The 19,964-nt window shown below is 38.2% G+C and overlaps 1 protein-coding gene across 1 annotated transcript in view; it reads left to right on the forward strand.

Annotated features, from left to right (window-relative positions):
• The window catches only part of gabrb4 (gamma-aminobutyric acid type A receptor subunit beta4), a 42,696-nt gene extending 30,995 nt beyond the window's left edge, over positions 1-11,701 (forward strand). The window contains exons 5-10 of the mRNA XM_068331170.1: positions 3,876-3,958; positions 7,822-7,959; positions 9,454-9,606; positions 10,158-10,414; positions 10,998-11,087; positions 11,348-11,701. Of these exons, the coding sequence (XP_068187271.1) occupies positions 3,876-3,958; positions 7,822-7,959; positions 9,454-9,606; positions 10,158-10,414; positions 10,998-11,087; positions 11,348-11,701 (1,075 nt within the window). The remainder of the gene's footprint in view (positions 1-3,875; positions 3,959-7,821; positions 7,960-9,453; positions 9,607-10,157; positions 10,415-10,997; positions 11,088-11,347) is intronic.
• The last annotated feature ends 8,263 nt before the right edge of the window (positions 11,702-19,964 follow it).

The raw sequence follows: 19,964 nt of genomic DNA on the forward strand, positions 1-19,964 counted from the left end.
CAACATTGAATATGTGCCCACGTATTGATTTTATGGATTTTATTCGCCTGCTCCAAGGAACTCGTGTTTTAAAATCTGTGCTTTTGTTTGTATGTACTTTCGCAGGATCACCAAAAATGTTGTGAATGGTTTTTAATGACATTTTTTGGAGAAGTAGAATACGGCCCAGGAAACATCCATCCATTAGATTTTGGCAGTGGTCCAGATAATCATCCAAAAGGATTCCCTTTCATGGTGGCATACAGGCAGTTACAAGTTTCTTGCTTCTTACTTTATGGAGAATGCCTTCAAAGCTTTGACAAAAACTACACAATGACATCCCTGTATGTTCTACTACACACCAGAGTCTGATCTTGATGCAGATAACAGTCCAGATCATTGAAATTGTAGTTGACATAATAATAATAATAATAATAATAATAATAATAATAATAATAATAATAATAATAATAATAATAATAATAATAATAATAATCTGTATCTGCTAATAATCTGAATATGTAACTGCAAAGATTGGATTTAATAGATTAACAAATTACATGAACAAAAAATTTACAAAAAATGTCATTTTTGTTTTGTGACAAACGGAACCCTCCTTCATGAGAGCAGAGTGGACAACACGTCCCACAATCCCTTACACCTCTTGTTTGAGTCTCTTTGTGCGATGGTTGGCTTTCCCTAAATTCTGTAAATCCTCCTTCAAATCATTGATCGACCTCACGATGAAGGTATTTATATTTTAAACTCATTATTGAAGTAGAGTTTTTAAATGCGAAAACATTGGTGTGCTATTATTTCATTTACCAACGAATAAAGTACAATGAAAGCCATATGCCTGCTCACTCATAGAATGTTGTTATTTTTTTGCACACTTGCCATATAGCAGAACTACATATTAACCTTGAGATTCAATTTTATCAGAGTGGTCCGAATGCTGCTGAGTGACGCAGTGGAGTATTTGGATGCAGTAACAAAGTCAAACATGGATAAAAGAAGTCAGTGTCAGTAGAAAGCATCCAGCTAGGTGTGTGTGATCAAATAGGTATGTCCGACTTGCCAGCGAGTTGAGAAGGTGAATCATTTGTCAAAAAAAAAAATCAGGATCTGGTTTGGAAGTTGGATTCTGAGAGCACGGAGAGCTTTGTTGAGCTGAGTGTTCGACAGATGGCGTTTCCTTTTTTCCCGTTCCAGTGAATCCTCTGTCTGTTTATTAAACCTCAACACAGTACTATGATCCTCTTCAGAAACTGAGCTACCTCACAGGGAAGGATACAGGGCTCTCCTGGTGGGTGTCACAACCCTCATTCAAATTATTCTTGGTCTGTAAAGCTCCAAGCTTCCCGGGTTCCATTTTTTTTTGTAGTCATGCCTGGAACGAGTGAAATTTGCCTTTAATTTTTATTTAAGAGACACTTCTTCAGTCCTGTTAGCAAGTGCTGTATTAGTTTCTATGTAGATCGCAATGACACCGAAGATGATACTTTTACAACTAGTCAAAAAAAGTCTAGTCTTTACAGGCGTCACACATAATCCTAAAATCCTTTAGAATTTGCCTCTATATCATCTCACAATAATAATATTCATATCATCTTTAACTCAATAATAGATGTTGAGCTCGTGCTCAGGTCTGAGGCTGCTGAAGTTGCTGACCTATATCTGCTGACGAAGTCTCGGGCCCTCGGTGTGAGCTGTGAGCATCGGCTCCACTCAGCGATGATTCCCTCCTCACTTCTGTCAAAAATGAAGTCAATTTAATTCATAGTGGGTTTTTTCTTCCATTCTGCCAAGGGATAAAGAATTAATTTCTGTCCAGTGCAGCGAGTTGCAGCCGCTGCTGCCACGATTTCACAGCTTCACTGTGCTACCAGGGTATTGTCTTTTAAGAACAGTAACTGTGTCTTGACAGGATGTGTCTTCCCATTCATGATCACGGAGGACTTGGGATCTCAATGTGGTTTCAGCACATTGAAGGTTCTGTCCGCATTTTATCTTCTTATGTTTTTATTAGCTCTTCAAATTGTGCGCCCAAGGCTCTGATTGATGCAAATATCTAGTCAGGTGAAACAGGATGTATAATCAATAAATGGAAACAGAATTCAATGATTTACAAATCCATTTTAATCTAAATACACCTTGATATCAAGACGACAGTAGATGTTCATTATTGATACTAACAAATGCAGAGTTGTACTATGTATTCTGTAGTTTTGGTTTTGGTAGAAAATAAACTGATTTTGATTGTTTTAGTCCCTTGAATTAAGTGAATGTTCTTAGTTTGATGTATTTCTTTGTTGGGGAATCAAGCAAAAAGAATCAAGAAGAGCTCTTCTTGATGCACCTTGACCTGGATGACTGAGAGCCTACGCTGAGATGTTCTTTGTTGGGGATTAATGTTCAAGCAGACAGGTGAACAGGTCCTTGTTGGTTTTTGGATGCCAAAATAACCCCACAGGATGATGAAATCCTGCAAATCTTTGAAGTGGCATAAGTCAACTTTTTCTTTAACCTGTTGGTCTATGAGAATGACCTGTTCCGCTAATGTAGTTAGGCACAATGCTATCACCTCACAGTGTGTATCGATGGTGTATACACTCAGCAGAGGAACCTGCAGGGATCTGCAGTAGCTACTATAACGCAGGACAATGCAGTTTGAGCAGTTTAATGCTTGTGCTGCAGAATGCAGCTCCGTGTCATTGTGAATAATAAGTATATACCTCACACAAGTGTTATTTCCTTTTTCTTTATGGTTGTGCCTTCTGCTATCATGGATCCAGACACCCCAAATGTTAATAGGGCTCCATCATCTTCAGCAGAATATATTTTGGTTTGCAATTACCTGCTGACAGCACCCTTTTTACCCCACCATGACCAATTATAAACTCTGAGTTCAAGCACTATGTTTCCAGTGCAAACAGTTCATTATCGACTGCACCACTTTTTTTTTGCAGCCATATACGGCTGCATACATTCGCTGACTTCATCAATGTAAAACCACAGACCATAGCAGTGTCAGTGGCTTTGACTTCAACATTACTGATGGCTAATAATGTTCATGATATAATGTGTGGAATTTGCTTTAAAGAGGTCTCAACATTCCTGAACATACACGAATGAATGGGCCAGTGGTTTCTGACACAGAGCTGATGAACTGAAAATTAATTTTTCACTTTCATTTACACAAGAGGGCAGTAACAGAATGAAAGCTGATATGATGAACACACAGCAACGGGTGTGAACGGCAGAAATGTAATTACCAAAATGTGCTGCACCGTTAAATATCCCTGTTAAATGCAAAAGACCCCTACATGTGTGATTTGTAGTCAAAGCTCTTTTCCCGGGTTAGTGGATTTACTGACGTTAATAAACCGCTGTCCACACATACATCTTTTCTAAAGCTACCTGGAAGAAATGCAGATCTGGAAACTAGCAGTAAATAACATGCACGCACAGAATCGCAGTTGGTGAATCACATAAAACCGAAATATAAAATGTGATGCATTAAACATTTAAGAGAAGACAAGTAGCAAAATTCTGCAATTCACTTCGCATTTTTTTTAAATTTTTTGCTCTTCTAGCCACACGCACTGAAGAGTGTCCAGCACCCATAAACTTAAATAGATTTACAAAGACCATTAGCATGCAAGAATTTTATATACCAAGCCCACAGAGGTGTGTGTGGTATCGGCAAAATGTCCCAGCAATACAAAGTCAGGCATCGATTACTGAACTGCTGCAGTGCTTTGAATCACTTTGAATGTACAGCTTGATTAAGCAGTAGACACAGTCAGGGTTCATCATATTAAACATTTGTGGGATTCTTTTACTTCCCAGGGGGAAAATTGTTAATTATATTTTATCTATACTTTTTTCTGTAGAATAACCACCACAGCTGCTTGCATGATGGACTTGAGGAGGTACCCTCTTGATGAACAGAACTGCACCCTGGAAATCGAAAGCTGTGAGTGATGCAAACAAGCCTGCCTCTATATATGTGTGTGTGTGTGTGTGTGTGTGTGTGTGTGTGTGTGTGTGTGTGTGTGTGTGTGTGTGTGTGTGTGTGTGTGTGTGTGTGTGTGTGTGTGTGTGTGTGTGTGTGTGTGTGTGTTTTAGCATTGTTACCTTAAAGTTGAATGAAGTTATGGGAAAGAGTAGTGGAAGCTAGACTAAGGGCAGAAGTGAACATTTGTGAGCAGCAGTATGGTTTCATGCCAACAAAGAGTACTGCAGATGCAGTATTTGCTTTGAGGATGTTGATAGAGAAGTACAGAGAAGGCCAGAGGGAGCTGCATTGTGTTTTTGTAGATCTGGAGAAAGCTTATGACAGGGTGAACAGAGAGGAACTGTGGTATTGTATGAGGAAGTCTGGAGTGGCAGGAAGTATGTTAGAGCGGTGCAGGACATGTATGAGGACTGTAAGACAGTGGTGAGGTGTGCTGTAGGTGTGACAGAGGAGTTCAAGATGGAGGTGGGACTGCATCAGGGATCAGCTCTGAGCCCCTTCTTGTTTGCTATGGTGATGGACAGGCTGACAGACGAGGTTAGACAGGAATCTCCATGGACTATAATGTTTGCAGATGACATTGTGATCTGCAGTGAGAGCAGGGAACAGGTGGAGGAGAAGCTAGAGAGGTGGAGGTTTGTCCTGGAAAGGAGAGGAATGAAGGTTAGCTGCAGTAAGACAGAGTACATGTGTGTGAATGAGAGGGACCCAAGTGGAAGAGTGAGGTTACAGGGAGAAGAGATCAAGAAGGTGGAGGATTTTAAGTACTTAGGGTCAACAGTCCAGAGCAATGGAGAGTGTGGAAAAGAGGTGAAGAAGCGTGTACAGGCAGGATGGAACGGGTGGAGGAAAGTGTCAGGTGTGATGTGTGATAGAAGAGTTTCAGCTAAAATGAAAGGAAAGGTGTACAAAACTGTGGTGAGACCAGCGATGTTGTTTGGTCTAGAGACAGTGTCACTGAGGAAAAGACAGGAGACAGAGCTGGAGGTAGCAGAGATGAAGATGCTGAGGTTCTCTCTGGGAGTGACCAGGAAGGATAGGATCAGGAATGAGTACATCAGAGGGACAGCACATGTTAGAGGTGTTGGAGATAAAGTCAGAGAGGCCAGACTGAGATGGTTTGGACATGTCCAGAGGAGAGATAGTGAATATATTGGTAGAAGGATGCTGAGTTTTGAACTGCCAGGCAGGAGGCCTAGAGGAAGACCAAAGAGGAGGTTTATGGATGCAGTGAAAGAGGACATGAAGGTAGTTGGTGTGAGAGAAGATGATGCAGAAGACAGGGTTAGATGGAGGACACTGATTTGCTGTGGTGACTCCTGAAGGGAAAAGCCGAAAGGAGAAGAGACCTTGAACTTACTATGCAAGAATGCTGTCAGTATCGCAGATCATTGCACATTACTCCTCACAAATCACACATAATGAAGTGACTTTATTTGGCAAATACGTACAATTAATTTAGAGGAGTTATGAGTGAAATATTGGTTGATGTGTCATTTTTTGGATGTTTTTCCTCAGCAGTTTATTGATGCCTGGAGAAATAGAGGAGAAATCACAGAGCTTGTTGATCCACATTGAATACTGTTACCTCAGCTAATGGATGGACTGGGCCACCAGCATTGAAGGCAAAACAACATTAATATTAGGGACCTCAGTTGACCCTCAATTCAACTTTTAAACTTGTAGTTACACTAGTGTTTTAAAATGCCTGTTTATTATAGTTTAGCAATAGTGCTGGACCAGCAGTACTCAGTTTAACCCACGGTGACACCGGTGTCACACGCGCAATGTCCATCTCTTCGTTATAAAGCTTTACGTCTGACTCGTTAAGTCCCTAAGCGACGTATACTCAACATCCTGGTATCATGACCATGTGAGTGTCATGTTTCTGTAACAGAAAGTGATCTCTCCAAAATAGTGATAAAATAAAAATGAAATAATAATAAAACTAAGTTTTATTGTACTGAAAAAAAAAACCCCTTCAGAAATGTATTCTATATGGTCCACATATGGTTTGTGGTATAACCCACATAATTTTCCTGTAAGGATAAATGGGTGTGGGTTCTCTAGGGTTAAGGACATTACGACTAACTACTATGTGATGAAGAGGTAATAATGACATACTAGTTTAGCTCCTCATTCAGTGGTTATCAGGAATGATTCATGAATAAAGTTGTCAGGATTCAGATAAATAAATAGTTGGTTCTATAAGAAACAATCTACAACAGCCAAATTCCTTATTTTATTATTACATTTGTGTTTGAAGAACAGTTGGACACATATCTTTCAAGCATATCTTTATGCTAAGACAGTTGTCCCCTGGTTGCTTGTGGAATCCTTTTTCCCACTGAGCTCAGCCAAACTGAGCTCAACCTGTTAATGGAACACGGTATCGTTCTTTGCATCAGCATGTGTATCTTTGATATTTAGGGATGGTATGCTCATACATATAGCATAAAAGATACATAATTTACATAATGATATAATTATTCTACATCTTTTTTTTAAGGTTCTTCTTTTAAATTAATCAATATTCAGGAGAAAAAATGTGCTAGTTGTGTAATTAAAAATTGTATTTGCTAGATCATTTTCATTGACCGTTTCATTTATCAAACCAGCTGCTCAATACGACATACAGTATATTTGTGGTTCTTGTTCAGGATAAAAGTCTAGAGTGTTTATCCTCAGGGACATCAGTAAGCAATGAAATATGGATGTGCTATGAATTAAAAAGTTACAAGAATATTTGTTGTTTACACTCAGGGAAAGCTGTGCGCCAGCGAGAGTCACGCGCGTTAACCATCAGTTTGATTGATCAGGCAGGTAGTTGCCTCAATCTCTTGGACAATGTCACATTTGCTACCTTATAACCTCAGAGGGAGATTTAATGGTAATGAATCCTGGTCCCTCTGTGAGTTTAATGCCATCAAGGTCTGGGTGTGGGGTAGTAGAATGTGAAAAGTAGTTACGCTTCCCGGACTGAGAAATTGTTTAGAAGTGAATGCATACTGGTCCTTTGACATAAATCCACTGCTGTGGTCGTTTTCAATTGCATTGCCAGATGAGAATGTTCTGGGTATGTCAAATCAAATGGCACATGCAACTTTATATTCATGCAGGTAGCGATGCATGCAGTGATATATCCTCAGAGGCTTTAGGTGCTTTGTTTCCAGTTTTTGCATGAACAGATTTTAAGCATCAAGTTAAATAGGGTCAAAATGTGTCTCTCCTACCAAAGTCTCCAAAATTAGGTCAGTTTTCACTTTCAAAGCAGGTGAAACATATAATTATTATTTTTGAAAAGCATTGGTGTACTTTTAAAAATTCGAAAAAATTTTCAAAAACATTGAAAATGTCACTCTAATTAGTGGATTCTATGAAACTTCTGCCCAAAAGAACATGTTGTTCATATCTATAGGACATACAATGCATCATGCTATATCTTTCTATATCTCGAAAATCTCTTGTAAGTCAAACAACATTTCCCCATCTAAAATAATTAAAATCATTCCAGTATTGAAAAAAGACAAAAAACTTTACTTATCAGTTGTAGACATGCATAGTTGTCTGTTGATGATCAATTACAGTATATATAAGTTACATAAACAATGATGAAATATGAAAAGATGCGCAAGTCCTTGTGCTCCCTATGTTTTTACTCTGCAAAGGAGAACACACACATAAACATAAATACATTTATAGTTAACTAAAAAAAAAACAAGTAAAATGTGTCCAAAATAAATAAAACATACAGTTGTCGTTCATTGTCACATTTACTCTCCTCTTTTCTTTTCCTTTAATTTGCCCTCACCTTAACACAGACGGATATACCACAGATGACATCGTGTTCTTCTGGCAAGGAGGTGACAACGCCGTGACGGGTGTAGACAAACTAGAGTTACCTCAGTTTTCCATTGTAGACATCCGCCTGGTGTCCAGAGAGGTCAGGTTTACTACAGGTAAGACCGGATAAATGTGCTTCCTATATACAGCAGGCTGTATTGCTTCTTCTTTGTAGATGATGATGCCTGTGTTGTACTGTCTGTTTTGTACTGCCTGTTGTACTGCCTGTTTACCGTGGGTCAGAGAGGACTGCAATTTCATCTGTGCTGTACGTAGTGTATATATGGCACACTTGACAATAAAGCTGACTTTGACTTTGACTTTGAATAATGAAAAAATAATAAAAATCAACGCATTTAAAAAAGTTATACTTGATATCCAATGCATGTGACCAGTCATTCCACCAAGAAGAGGTTTAACGTTCACATAAAATCCTGCTTACAACTCAAGTAGTCTTATTGCTAATTTTTTATTATATTGATTTTTCATAAATTTGAGGTTATGGCAAAATCACTTACCTTTATAGTTGAAATCTAGATGAGAAATCATTACAATTTTTAAGACTATATTAAATCTGAAGCTGCTGCAGACACGCTAGCTTACCTTAGCATCCAGACTGGAATCAATTGGAAATAACTACAGTGAAATATTTCAGTTACACGAATCTAACCTCTTAAAAAAAGATGAAGGAGAAATTTAAATGTAATCTTCATGTTTGACTTTAATGAAATGTGTGAAATGTGTTGCTACCATTAATCTAGAGAGTGCTTGGTTGATCTAAGGCATTTGTCTCAGGCTTGATGAAGTATGTATGCTAAGGTATTGATTCATTAAAAGATTTAGAGGAACCTGGAGATGATGAGGTCATTCATCATTGAGTGTTCCCCGTAGCAAATTGCCTTTTAAATTAAAAGCATCATGCATCTAAAGCTTTTATTTGGGTGAAATATTGGAAATAAATCTACAGATTTAATTGGATATTGCTAAATTTATACCAAATTGTATTTTATATTTTAATATCAGGTTGCCTTAAAGTTTATTTTGTTGTGTTTGTTGTGGTTGTTTAAAATGAAAGTGCTGTCAAAAGAGCCATTAATGTCACAGCACAATATAAGCTGAAATTATTCTAAAATGTGCAATGGAATGGCTTAGAGGCACCACCTTGCAGCCACATAGTGTATGAACTCTGTCTTCTTTCAGTCTAAAGGCATGAGTTGCAATTATGCACCTCTAAAATGTCCTTTTGGTAATGTTTAGAGGACAGAGAAAGTGCAAAAGAGAAGCAGAGCAGCTCTCTGTGACAATTCTCTGAGGGATGCTGGAGCTGCCTGCTGAGATAGGGGGTTGCAGAAAAATCTGCCGTGTTTGCGACTTTCTGCCATGTTTAATTGGAATCGAACTTGTCCCTGGACAGGAATCCATCGCTTTGGGGAAATTAAGTGCTCCATCTGAACAAATGGAGAAATGACTACCCTGTGCATTGTCAAACTGCAGACTTTGGAACTCTTAACTTGTGCCAATGCTTTCTCCCTTTCGCTCCTTTTTCAGTGATGGGTTTTCACTCTGTCCTGCTCTTTCCCAAACTAATAGTCCCTCCTTTCCTCTTATAGGTTCATATCCAAGGCTTTCGCTGAGTTTCAGGATTAAGAGGAACATTGGATATTTCATCCTGCAGACATATATGCCCTCTATCCTGATCACCATCCTCTCTTGGGTCTCCTTCTGGATCAATTATGATGCCTCTGCAGCTCGGGTGGCCCTGGGTAAGACACAGCCAGCGCTGCATTAATGATCTTCTACCTGTCTCCCTTAAGATCCAGTGATTATCACAGGATTAAAAGCACATTCAAAGCTGTGAACTGTCTGCATTTACAGACACAAAAAACTACAGTAATACTTTATTTTTATCCCATTACTGGGCCTTCATCTAAACTTTAGACTTGCTTCATATTTCTGCCAAGGTTAAAATGCCTACCTTTCGTCAAATGCCTAAAAAGCTGTAAAAAATGCTGGAAAATTAGATTGTCTTCTATTCTTTCCTGAGTTACATTTACTAATCCAAATATTTTGGGCAAGTCGTATCAGTATGATGTTTACTGAGGACTAATCACATAATTCATGGGTTTTATACTTGAGAATTTCAGCTAGTTGCTTGCTATTATGTTTTAAAGACAGACAGATTCTCCTTAAATTTAAGACATTTGTACAGTAAATGTTGAATGCTTTCCTTTCCCATATGCATTATTAGTAACGTTAAATTGAATCCAATCTTTTCTTCTGATAGTAATTTCTATGTGTGTGCTCCTGTGCTCAGGTGTGACCACGGTGCTCACCATGACCACGATTAACACCCACCTTAGGGAGACTCTCCCAAAGATCCCGTATGTGAAAGCCATCGATGTCTACCTCATGGGCTGTTTTGTGTTTGTGTTCCTGGCCCTGCTTGAATATGCCTTTGTAAATTACGTGTTCTTTGGCCGGGGCCCTGCGCAACAGAAGAAAATCAACGAGAGGCTGAACAAAGTCAACAACGAGCGCACAAGATACGAAGAGAAGCGTCTGAGGGAACAGGTTTGCATCCTCATCCGTTGCCTCTTTTTTCATTTACATCTCTGTCAGACAGAGTTCACACATAAAATAGTTATGATCTGCATAAAAGTACACATAAGTAGCATTTCTTGATGTAGTTTTTCCGGTGTTCATTCACCAACCATCATCCATTGCTTCTCCTTCAAACACCGACTGCTCTTTATTGAGCGAAGTCGTTTCCATCGAGATAGCGATCATTGAGCTCAACAGTGTTGTTAACATTCTCATTATTGTTTAGGATGTCATCTCTGTTAATGCTGTGGGCTTCATTCATTCTCCGTCCACTACCTTGTATTTTATTTATTATAAAATATGTTATATTACTTATATTATATTTTCTAGCTGAAGTGAGACAAAAAAAAAGACTTTAACAATTCGAAGCTGGTGGTCAGACTGAATGAAGCACCACCCTGTTTTTTGTGTGTGAAGTACTAAATACTTACTCAAAGTTGTTCCTGTTAAATCTATGTCTTAACACATTGTGTGACTTTTGAGAAAATATGCTTATTTGCCAGGATTTTATAGCCGTTTTAATGTTCTCTTCATTTTTCTTTCACATTGCAAGGACTCCATTTCCGTGCCGTATCAAACCAACACCTTCAGGTCATTTACACAGCGAAGAAATCTGTATCTCGAGGAACAAAGAAAAGTTGGGGTACATGTATTTAGAAATCATATCAGCCTTCACAATAAAGTCAAATGATTGAGGCTGTTTTTTGAAGTGAAAAACCAGTTCTATGTAAAAGAAACTTTTTGTTAACTATGTATGTTGCATGCAAGAAATTACGTTCCATATCATCCCTACATTTTGCTTTAGCTTGGGGGTTAATTTGATTAGATTATCAGGGGTATTTGGGGCTACTACTCCACATTCCAGCCCTCATTGATATCCAGTGTCTTTCTCCTCTCCTGCAGGTGGATGCATATGGAAACATCCTCCTCACCACACTGGAGATGAACAACGAAGTGATGCCTTCAGATGTGGGAAGCAGCGTCAGTGACTCTCGGAATTCAGTCATGTCCTATGAAAGCTCCGGGGTCCAATTCAGGAAGCCCATGGCCCCCCGAGATGGCTTCAGCCACCACTCGCTGGACCGGAGCGCCATGCGGAGCCGGGCTAACTGTCGGCTACGGCGACGCTCCTCCAAGCTCAAGTTGAAAATCCCAAACCTGTCAGATGTTAGCACCATTGACAAGTGGTCCCGGGTCATTTTTCCCATCACCTTTGGATTTTTCAACCTAATCTACTGGTTGTACTATGTGAATTGATGTGCACCCCACTAGGAATAATGGGCCATATTTTGAGAGCACATTGAATTGGCTTTGATACAGTTCCTAAATATGTATACACATATACAAGTTGAACATATGTATATGCATATTTCTATATATTATATTTATATATACACATGTGAAATCTGAAGGACCTTTCTGCTGTACAAAGTATTAATAGGATGACTTGAATGTTTAAGAATAATTGTGAGAAAAGAATTTCAAGGCTTTGAGTTTCTTTTTTCCTCCTGAAAGAAACAAATGAACGAACAAACAAACACAAGATCCCACCAGGGGCTTTTGGAACTAAAGACTGCATGATATTTTTGCTAAAAAAAAAACAAGAAAAAAGAGAAAGTGAAAGCTCTTGAGAGAGAAAAGATGTCTCAGAGTCCCATTGACTTTTTATTGATACTTACTGTCAAAAATCCTCTACTGCAGCTCATGAAATCATTGGTGGCTCGTCTGTTCAGGCATCAGCTGAGTGAGATCCTTGACACCCGCCGTCACCCAAAAAAAAAAAAAAAAAGCCCCACCTCCCACACTCCTTACCCTACAGCCCCCTCCCATTGCCCGTGGATAACGATCACGGAAATCTCTACTATGTACAGTATCCTTGTTTGGATTGTGTGTTGTTCCTTGGGTTTTTTGAGGTGATATTGTTCTCTTTATCGGACATCAGCTCTGGCCTCATGGTCTCCATTAGAGGGCCACATGGATGAGAGTCAACGCAAACTTGTGTTTCTTTCTCTTCTCATGTTATTTTTAGAAACACATCCTTGGGTAGGGGGGTGGGGGTCTTTTTCATTATGGTTGAAAACAAGTGCTGATTACTGTAGATATGATTTTTGTTCATGAAAAATACTGTGATTTCAAAGAGTGTCAGAACATGTTCTAGAGCTAGGGCATTATGAGTCAAAGAGTCAGAGGTATGCATTACTCAGTCTGATCGTGCGGAAAAAAAAGCATTCTCTACATTTTATCATGCAGATGATCATGAAAGTATACCTGTACTGTTTATTTTCTGCTGTTTATTGATTCATATGCTTTTTAGAGTCCATTGACGCCATACCACGCTTTATGTTTGCTTCAAGGAAATGGGGGATTGCTTTTGTGATTATTCCACAGTAAAGATGTGATGACATGTTTATTCAAAAGAAGTCAAAATATCCACACACAGTTTGACCAGTTGTCATTTAGTACTCGGTATTTTTTTTGTTTGTTGAGAGTTTATTCAGTGTTACAGTTACAGGCAAAAATATTTGATTGGGTTGGTAGCATGCAGAAGATGTTGTAGTAGGGAATCAAAACTTCACTTTTAAACTCACTCAGTGCCATTACAAAAAAAAAAATATATATATACAAGAAAAAACAGGATCGGGCACATCAGATCAGTCAGGAATAAGGCCTTGATTCTTTGGGGAGATTCTATGAGAAATAGCCATGAAGTGAAATGAAGACCAAAAGGCCTGTAATCCATATACAAAAACACTCACACACACTTCATTTACAGTGCTCAGGTTAATTTACAAAGGACAGAAATATTTCTCTTTTTTTTTTTTTTGTTCATGGGATTGAAAATTTGTGTCTGTATTGGTTGAGGAATCCAAGTCAGTCTCCAAATAAGAGTTCACTAAATGAAGACATAGAAGATGATGGATCAGCAACATAGACAGCAGATGCTTTAGGGAAGAGCAAACAAAAACTTAAAACAACCTCCCATGGCTATTTAATGTCATCTGAATTATAGATCATCATCTTCCCCAATGTCATCTTCATTTCAGTCTCCAAAACTTGAACAAAACCAAAACCACTATGAGCTCCTGTAGCATAAACAAAAACGAGGGTCTCATCAGAATCAGCACATGAAGTTCCCTGACAAAAATCACATGGAAAAGGAAGATAAAATTATTATACATGAACGAAGAGGAAAACTGAAGGGCTACAGAGTCATCAGTTGATCATCTTAAAAGAAATCTCCACTCCCGTCTGAAAAGCAGGGCGTAGTATGAACAGGGGAAAAAATTAAATAGGAACGATTTGTTGCTTTCATAGTGAAGTTTGTACAGTGACGTGGCCCAAGCTGTGATCCGAGTCCAGTGGTTGTTTATGTTAAAATTTTATGCATCATTGTCAGTGCCCTGCAGTAGCAAAAGAAAGAGAAGAGGATCTTCTTTTAATTATGAAATAATTCATAAAAATATAGGGCAAGTATCTAAAGTGGAAGGTTCATGTTTCTGCCTGCCGCTGAACAATCTGTTGTTTGTCTCTCAGCTAACTGTGAGGTCCAAAGGATTACCTGACCAAAACATAGTGATGACTCTTAAATGTGAAGAAGAAAGTGACTTTTGTTTTTATTTAGGAGATACATGACTACAAGTCAACAAGTGCCACTATGAACTGAAGTAGCAGCAACTATGAGAAAATGGGGTAAAAATATCTTTCTGAGTTGTGTTATATTTGTAGTACACTGTAGGTGACTGGCTAGAGTGATGGTTGAAAGGGTTTTTTTGTGTTTTAGTTCACAATTGCAAAGCTCAACAAAAGTTTATACTGAAATTCAAACTTGAATAGAGTAACACCAGTGTCTCAACGTTTAGCTTGTCTGGTACCATTACTCCACGTAGCTACCATCACACACATATGAAGCTTCTGCACTCACAATGGTCAGCTAATAAACAAAATCTTTTCTAACTACACATTTTACAAAATCTGTACCCACAATGCAACTCAACTGCAGTCAGTTTTAGCAGTTATCGATCAACGTGGACAGAAGCATCAGAGGCAGGAGTATTCAGGCACTTCTGAGGTTGTGATTACCGATTCAATTTTCAGGTTATTTCACCCTTTATCATTCTGTAGAAATAAAGCAAGTGGTTATAATAAGTACATAATGAAGAGAAGTTCATTTGGTACATTTAACAGAGGGGTTTCACATTGTTTCACACTTGACTGTACACTAACAGCTTGTCAAATTGTGAAAAGACGGTATGATGGATTTTTCTAGTCAGACAGTGAGGCTAGAGGATGCTATTCTGTCAAGTGCAAGAAGAGCACATAATTGATACAATGTGGAACTTAAGTCAGCCATAAGTGTTGTATTAACCAAATTAATGGAACATATTTGACCAGAAATAGGCCTAATCCATTTACTCTGTAGTTTCCAATGTAATGCACTTACATTTTGTAATGCAAAACTGACTCAGTCAACAAATTCTCATTCAGGTTGGCATATTCCCAGAAATGCATACAAAGATGCCTCTTCAGGTATTCATTCTCTTCAGACAGTCGATGCATAACTTCAGCTGACTCCAAACACATACAGGGAGAAACATCAGCAGCCCTTGCATGCTTGTAGGTAATATCACTCATTTCACTCAAAATACGTATCACTCGCTTTCTAACATGAAATCAGCACATTCATCCTAAAAGCTGTGAGGACCTTCTGTTCTTTTACTGTAGGACATTTTACTTAAATGAAGCAGAAAATACATTTCTTTTGACACATATGTTTAGGGAGCAGAGGAGGAGAAAAAAAGTGTTGAACTGATTTCAATGTGAATTTTCTTGCCTCTAGTGTATATGTGTAATTACATGTGAATTGTACTGTAAATATGATATCTTTCACTTAATAGTTCTTAATGCATGAACAAAAACATGGCAGTTCGTAATACCAGCTAGCCTCACTGCTAATGGCATGGACAGCTTCTCTAGCATTGGCTTACTTCTGCAAACGAAACCTAAAAAAAAGGAAACACAAGAAATACATGGTGCAAACAAAATAATGGAGAAATCAACAGAAAGTCCTCCTACAGTGAAGGAGTCTGATCCTGTGCTGGTTCACCTGTTTCCTTAAGAACAAGGCTAATACAAATGCAGTTCAAGGTTCATGGAAATTGCAGCATGCCTTGGTCCCGTGAATGGTGAAATTCTCTTAATGTGTATTCCCCATGTATCATATCAAATGTCAACAGTTTAGCCTCCAAATTTGTCTCATCTATCATCTATCAATCTGCTAGACAAAGGGCACAATCATCTTGCCATCATATAGATGCTAGAGGACCAGGATAACCTTCTGTTTCTGCACAAGTAAATTGTAGCCATGCATTAGTGTATTTGAACTCATGGATACATTTTTTGTTGACCCCGTCTTCATGTTAGGGTATTTTCAATCTAAAATTACAGTGTATCCCAGCATTACCACATGAACACAAAACTGCTTGTCGAGATACGAATCTAATAAAAGATTGAACTACAAGCATGCAAGATAATTTCACCCACCTGAACAAAGCAGACAGACTCCTCACTGTTGGAACAACTTCTGCTGGCACTTTCATTATTTTGTATGTACCCTGTCGGTTTTGTTTTGCATGACCTGAGATTTGAAAGGTTTATTTTCATATACTTTTATTCCCACTGCCATTGAATTCATCTCCACAGCCAAGAAAAGAAAGATCTAGTGTTTACATGCTTAAATTGCACTTGTTTTACAGCCAGCTCTATAAATCTTGTGAAACAAACTGTTCATAAAACTAGAGGAAAAAAAATGTAAACATAGAATGTACATGGCGTGGTTTGTGCCAATCATGATTATGTACTTCTGTGTAATGTATTTACTGTAAATCACGCAATTTGGAATAGATGCACCAGGTGCATGCTGTAGTTTTATCAGGTTCAGCATTAGCATTAGCATCAATCGCCCTTCAACTACAACGGATGTAAAGGATGCTCACCAGTAGTATCTGAACGTAAGCCATGTGATTGCACACTGAGTGGGTTTTCCCTGTACTTTCTCTTTAATAAGTTGCCTCTGGTTATGGTCTGTTGTTTGTATGATGATACTCGCAAGAGGCTGATTCCCAGTTACCCATCAGTATACCTCCCTCCTTGGAGGAGCATACCAGGGAGATTACATTTAACCAGAAGGTATTCAAAAAAAAAAAAAAAAAGACTTTCCCACAATTTGCAAAATTTGGCAACAGACAGAAAGAAACCCACAAATAGCCCATTTTTTTTCAGTATTTTATTAATTCCTGTGTTCATTTCTGATTTATTGTATTTGTTGCATTTGTTATGGATTGTTATTCTTACTGTTGTTGTTGTTTTATCATAAGAAGGAAATGTAATTCATCTGGTATACTGGCACTGGAAGAAAAATGCATTTGGTTTTTGTACTGTAATTGTTTTGTTCACATTGGGCGCTTATTTGATTCAATTGTTTAATAAGGTGTTTGATTTCATTTGGAGTATCAGTACCCATGGAATCAACATTTGTGTAGTATGAAGTTGTATTTTTTTTGTCAGTGCAAATTAATGTTATAGTGTCAATCAGCTTTTTTAGGTGTTTGAACAAAATGTGTTTTTTTTACAAATACAAGGTGTTCAAGTATGTGGTATAAAAAGGGTTAACATTCAAACAGACTTTTTACAAATAAAGGCTTATACAGTAAAGAAAGCTAACGTCTTTTCATTTGCCCTTTGAGGACTAATATGCAACATTGTTTCATTTATTTTATTAATTTATTATCAGATGTTAGTCCCCAAAAGGTAAATAGCATATACTGCTGCAAAATAAGAGGACAAAATCAGGTATTTACCATTGCTATTCTAGGTTGTTGTCAGAGCTGTCACCTCTAAGTTGGTGTCTTGCTTTTGATATGGACTGTTTGATATGAAGACAGTCTGCAAACAAAATTTAAGAAAACTCGAGTATCTCCTTTTAATTTGATTTAAAAACTTTCCGCGTTTATGAGAATATACCTCCTTTCATACCCTATTTCCTGAATAAAGACGCAAAGTGACTCCAGCTGACAAGTGTAATATTTGGCCCTTTTTGAATTCAGGAATCTTTTTTTCACTGTTGGCAAATGCAAATAAAATAAAAATTACAGTACAGTACAGGCTGGATGCGGCAGGTTTCTGGCATGTCTGGGGCAATTTCACTTCTGCATCTATAAAGATCTACGTAATTAATTTGTTTTGTCACAAGGACGAATGAAGTTCAGTCTCTTTGCTGAGACTTGATGTCCTCTGGTCACAGACATGATATATGTCTATACAGAGTTGTACTGTACTTTTGTATTTTTCTCTTTTTGTCCCACCTATGGCCTTGAACTACATCATATGTTTTGGTGGTGAAGGTGAAGAGAACATCCTCTAATTATGGCTGCACCAGCAACACACAGAAGAGTAATGATCCAATGAAGCATTCGAAATATTACGTTCCACACACACCTCTAAGCAGTAGGAAACAATAAGTTGCTGTCCAAATCAGCCCATTCATTTTAATAGATTAATAGCAGAAGTGGTTCCCAGGGCACTCATCCTCCTATTTGAGTTCCTTAAGAAGCAACAACCTGATATTAAGAGCGCTGAATGGTCTCAAAAGTTACAAAAAAATGTGTTCCCAAATCGCCAAAATGTAAAACCCAGGACAGGAATCTGCCCTCACTTCAGATTGTGCTGATTCTGTTTTCAATACATGGAAAAAATATTTTTATCAATATCATCTCATTTTAAATCTGTTTACATCAGCAATGGAACAATCATCTTCCACACACTCTGCTCTATGGATGGCTGACATGTTCGCTCGACGTCTGTGTATGTCCATTGTGGGGCCCCAGTGGGCAAGACATAAAGGTTAGGTCCATTTGAAGTCAATATTGTCTGTAGGTGCGAATGTAAGTGTGTCTGTTACCAGGCATACTAGGAATATGTCCATGTCTTCACCTCGTGCCTGCTGGGATGGATTCCAGACCCCGGTGAACCCTCAACAGGATAAGCAGTTTACAGAATAGATGGATGGTTAGACTTGACATGTCAAGTTGAATACATACTAGTGTGGATGGTGAATCATACACCAACGTCTTTGAACAGTCATCAGTTCCAGTCTCCATTAATGATTTTTGAGTGGCGACATCCCCAGTCACTAATGGTTCACTGTCTTCATGCGCAGGACCTGGGGTTTCCTGTGAATGTTGCACATGCATACAAATGATATGTATGTGGTGGGGTTTGCCACATTTATGATTTACAGAATAAGAAGGTATATTTTATAAATCATTTGCATTTGCATTAGGTGTTGGATGTGGTTACACATAGCCATCCTATTTTACAACAGTGCAAAGTTCATAGGCATTTACTATTACCTATGAATACAAATTAATGCACAGTCCAAGTCAGGCAAAATCACCATGGATGTCTCAAATGGCCATGCATTCATTTAAGAACAATCATTATTGACTTTGGTGCATGGTTTACTTGCAAGTGTACCAATCAGGGCGGCCTCTTTGTTTATTAAGTCTTAGCATTGATAACCTGAGGCTACTTTGCGTACTACTTGATCTTTTAGCTGAGCAGAGTTATCTTCCCTGACAGCTAATAACCATTTGTATCTGACACAGTAGGAGGAACACAGGTGTTAATAATGACATCAATGGTGGCTCTGTTCTCTATGGGCGTCCTAGTCGGTTATGACAGTGGAACAGTGAGCCAACATCCATAAAAACAGGGCCCTGAAACTCATGCATTTGACTAGAACATTAATAATTTTATCAATTACCCCAATTCTTTTCCCACTGTGATGTGAAAAATGTCCACACAGTAAAACTTAGCAGAAGAATCGAAACGAAATGTGGACATTATTCAACTGTATTACTGTAATGCCAGAATGTGAATATCTGCAATCTGGGAGAATTGACATATTATAACAGCATGGATGCCAGAACTACTGCTCTGCTTTTTGAAACATGGTAGTGCTCTAGTATTTGTCGGCCTTTGGTATTGCTGGTTGGAGCTTTGTTGAGAAACACTCTTAGAAACAACTTTGCACTTTATGTTTCTTTGGGCCTCAACAACTGACCTGACCTGACTGCATTGTCTAGCAATGCCAGAATCAATGCAGCATTGGTGCAAATTCAGACTGCAAGTGTGAAGTAGAGAATCAGTATTTGTATTTCACTTTTGACATTTATATTGGATTTATGTCGTAACTGAAGTATGCAATTTAATTAAAGACTGACAAATATGCATACCTTTATGCGGTAAAGAAAAAAAGATAAATGTTCAACAGACTTTAATAACAGTCTAAGCCATTTCCATTTTGTATATTTCCCTTATATTAAACAAAAAATATAAAATGATACCATAAACCACAGCGTTGGATCTGTCTTTAAACTACTCCCCTCTTCACAGTTGAGGCCTTTGACTTACTGATGATGAACAACTGCCAAATTTTAATCATTCATTACAACAACTAGAA

The sequence above is a fragment of the Antennarius striatus genome, chromosome 13 (genome assembly GCF_040054535.1).
Source record: "Antennarius striatus isolate MH-2024 chromosome 13, ASM4005453v1, whole genome shotgun sequence".
Classification (NCBI taxonomy): domain Eukaryota; kingdom Metazoa; phylum Chordata; class Actinopteri; order Lophiiformes; family Antennariidae; genus Antennarius; species Antennarius striatus.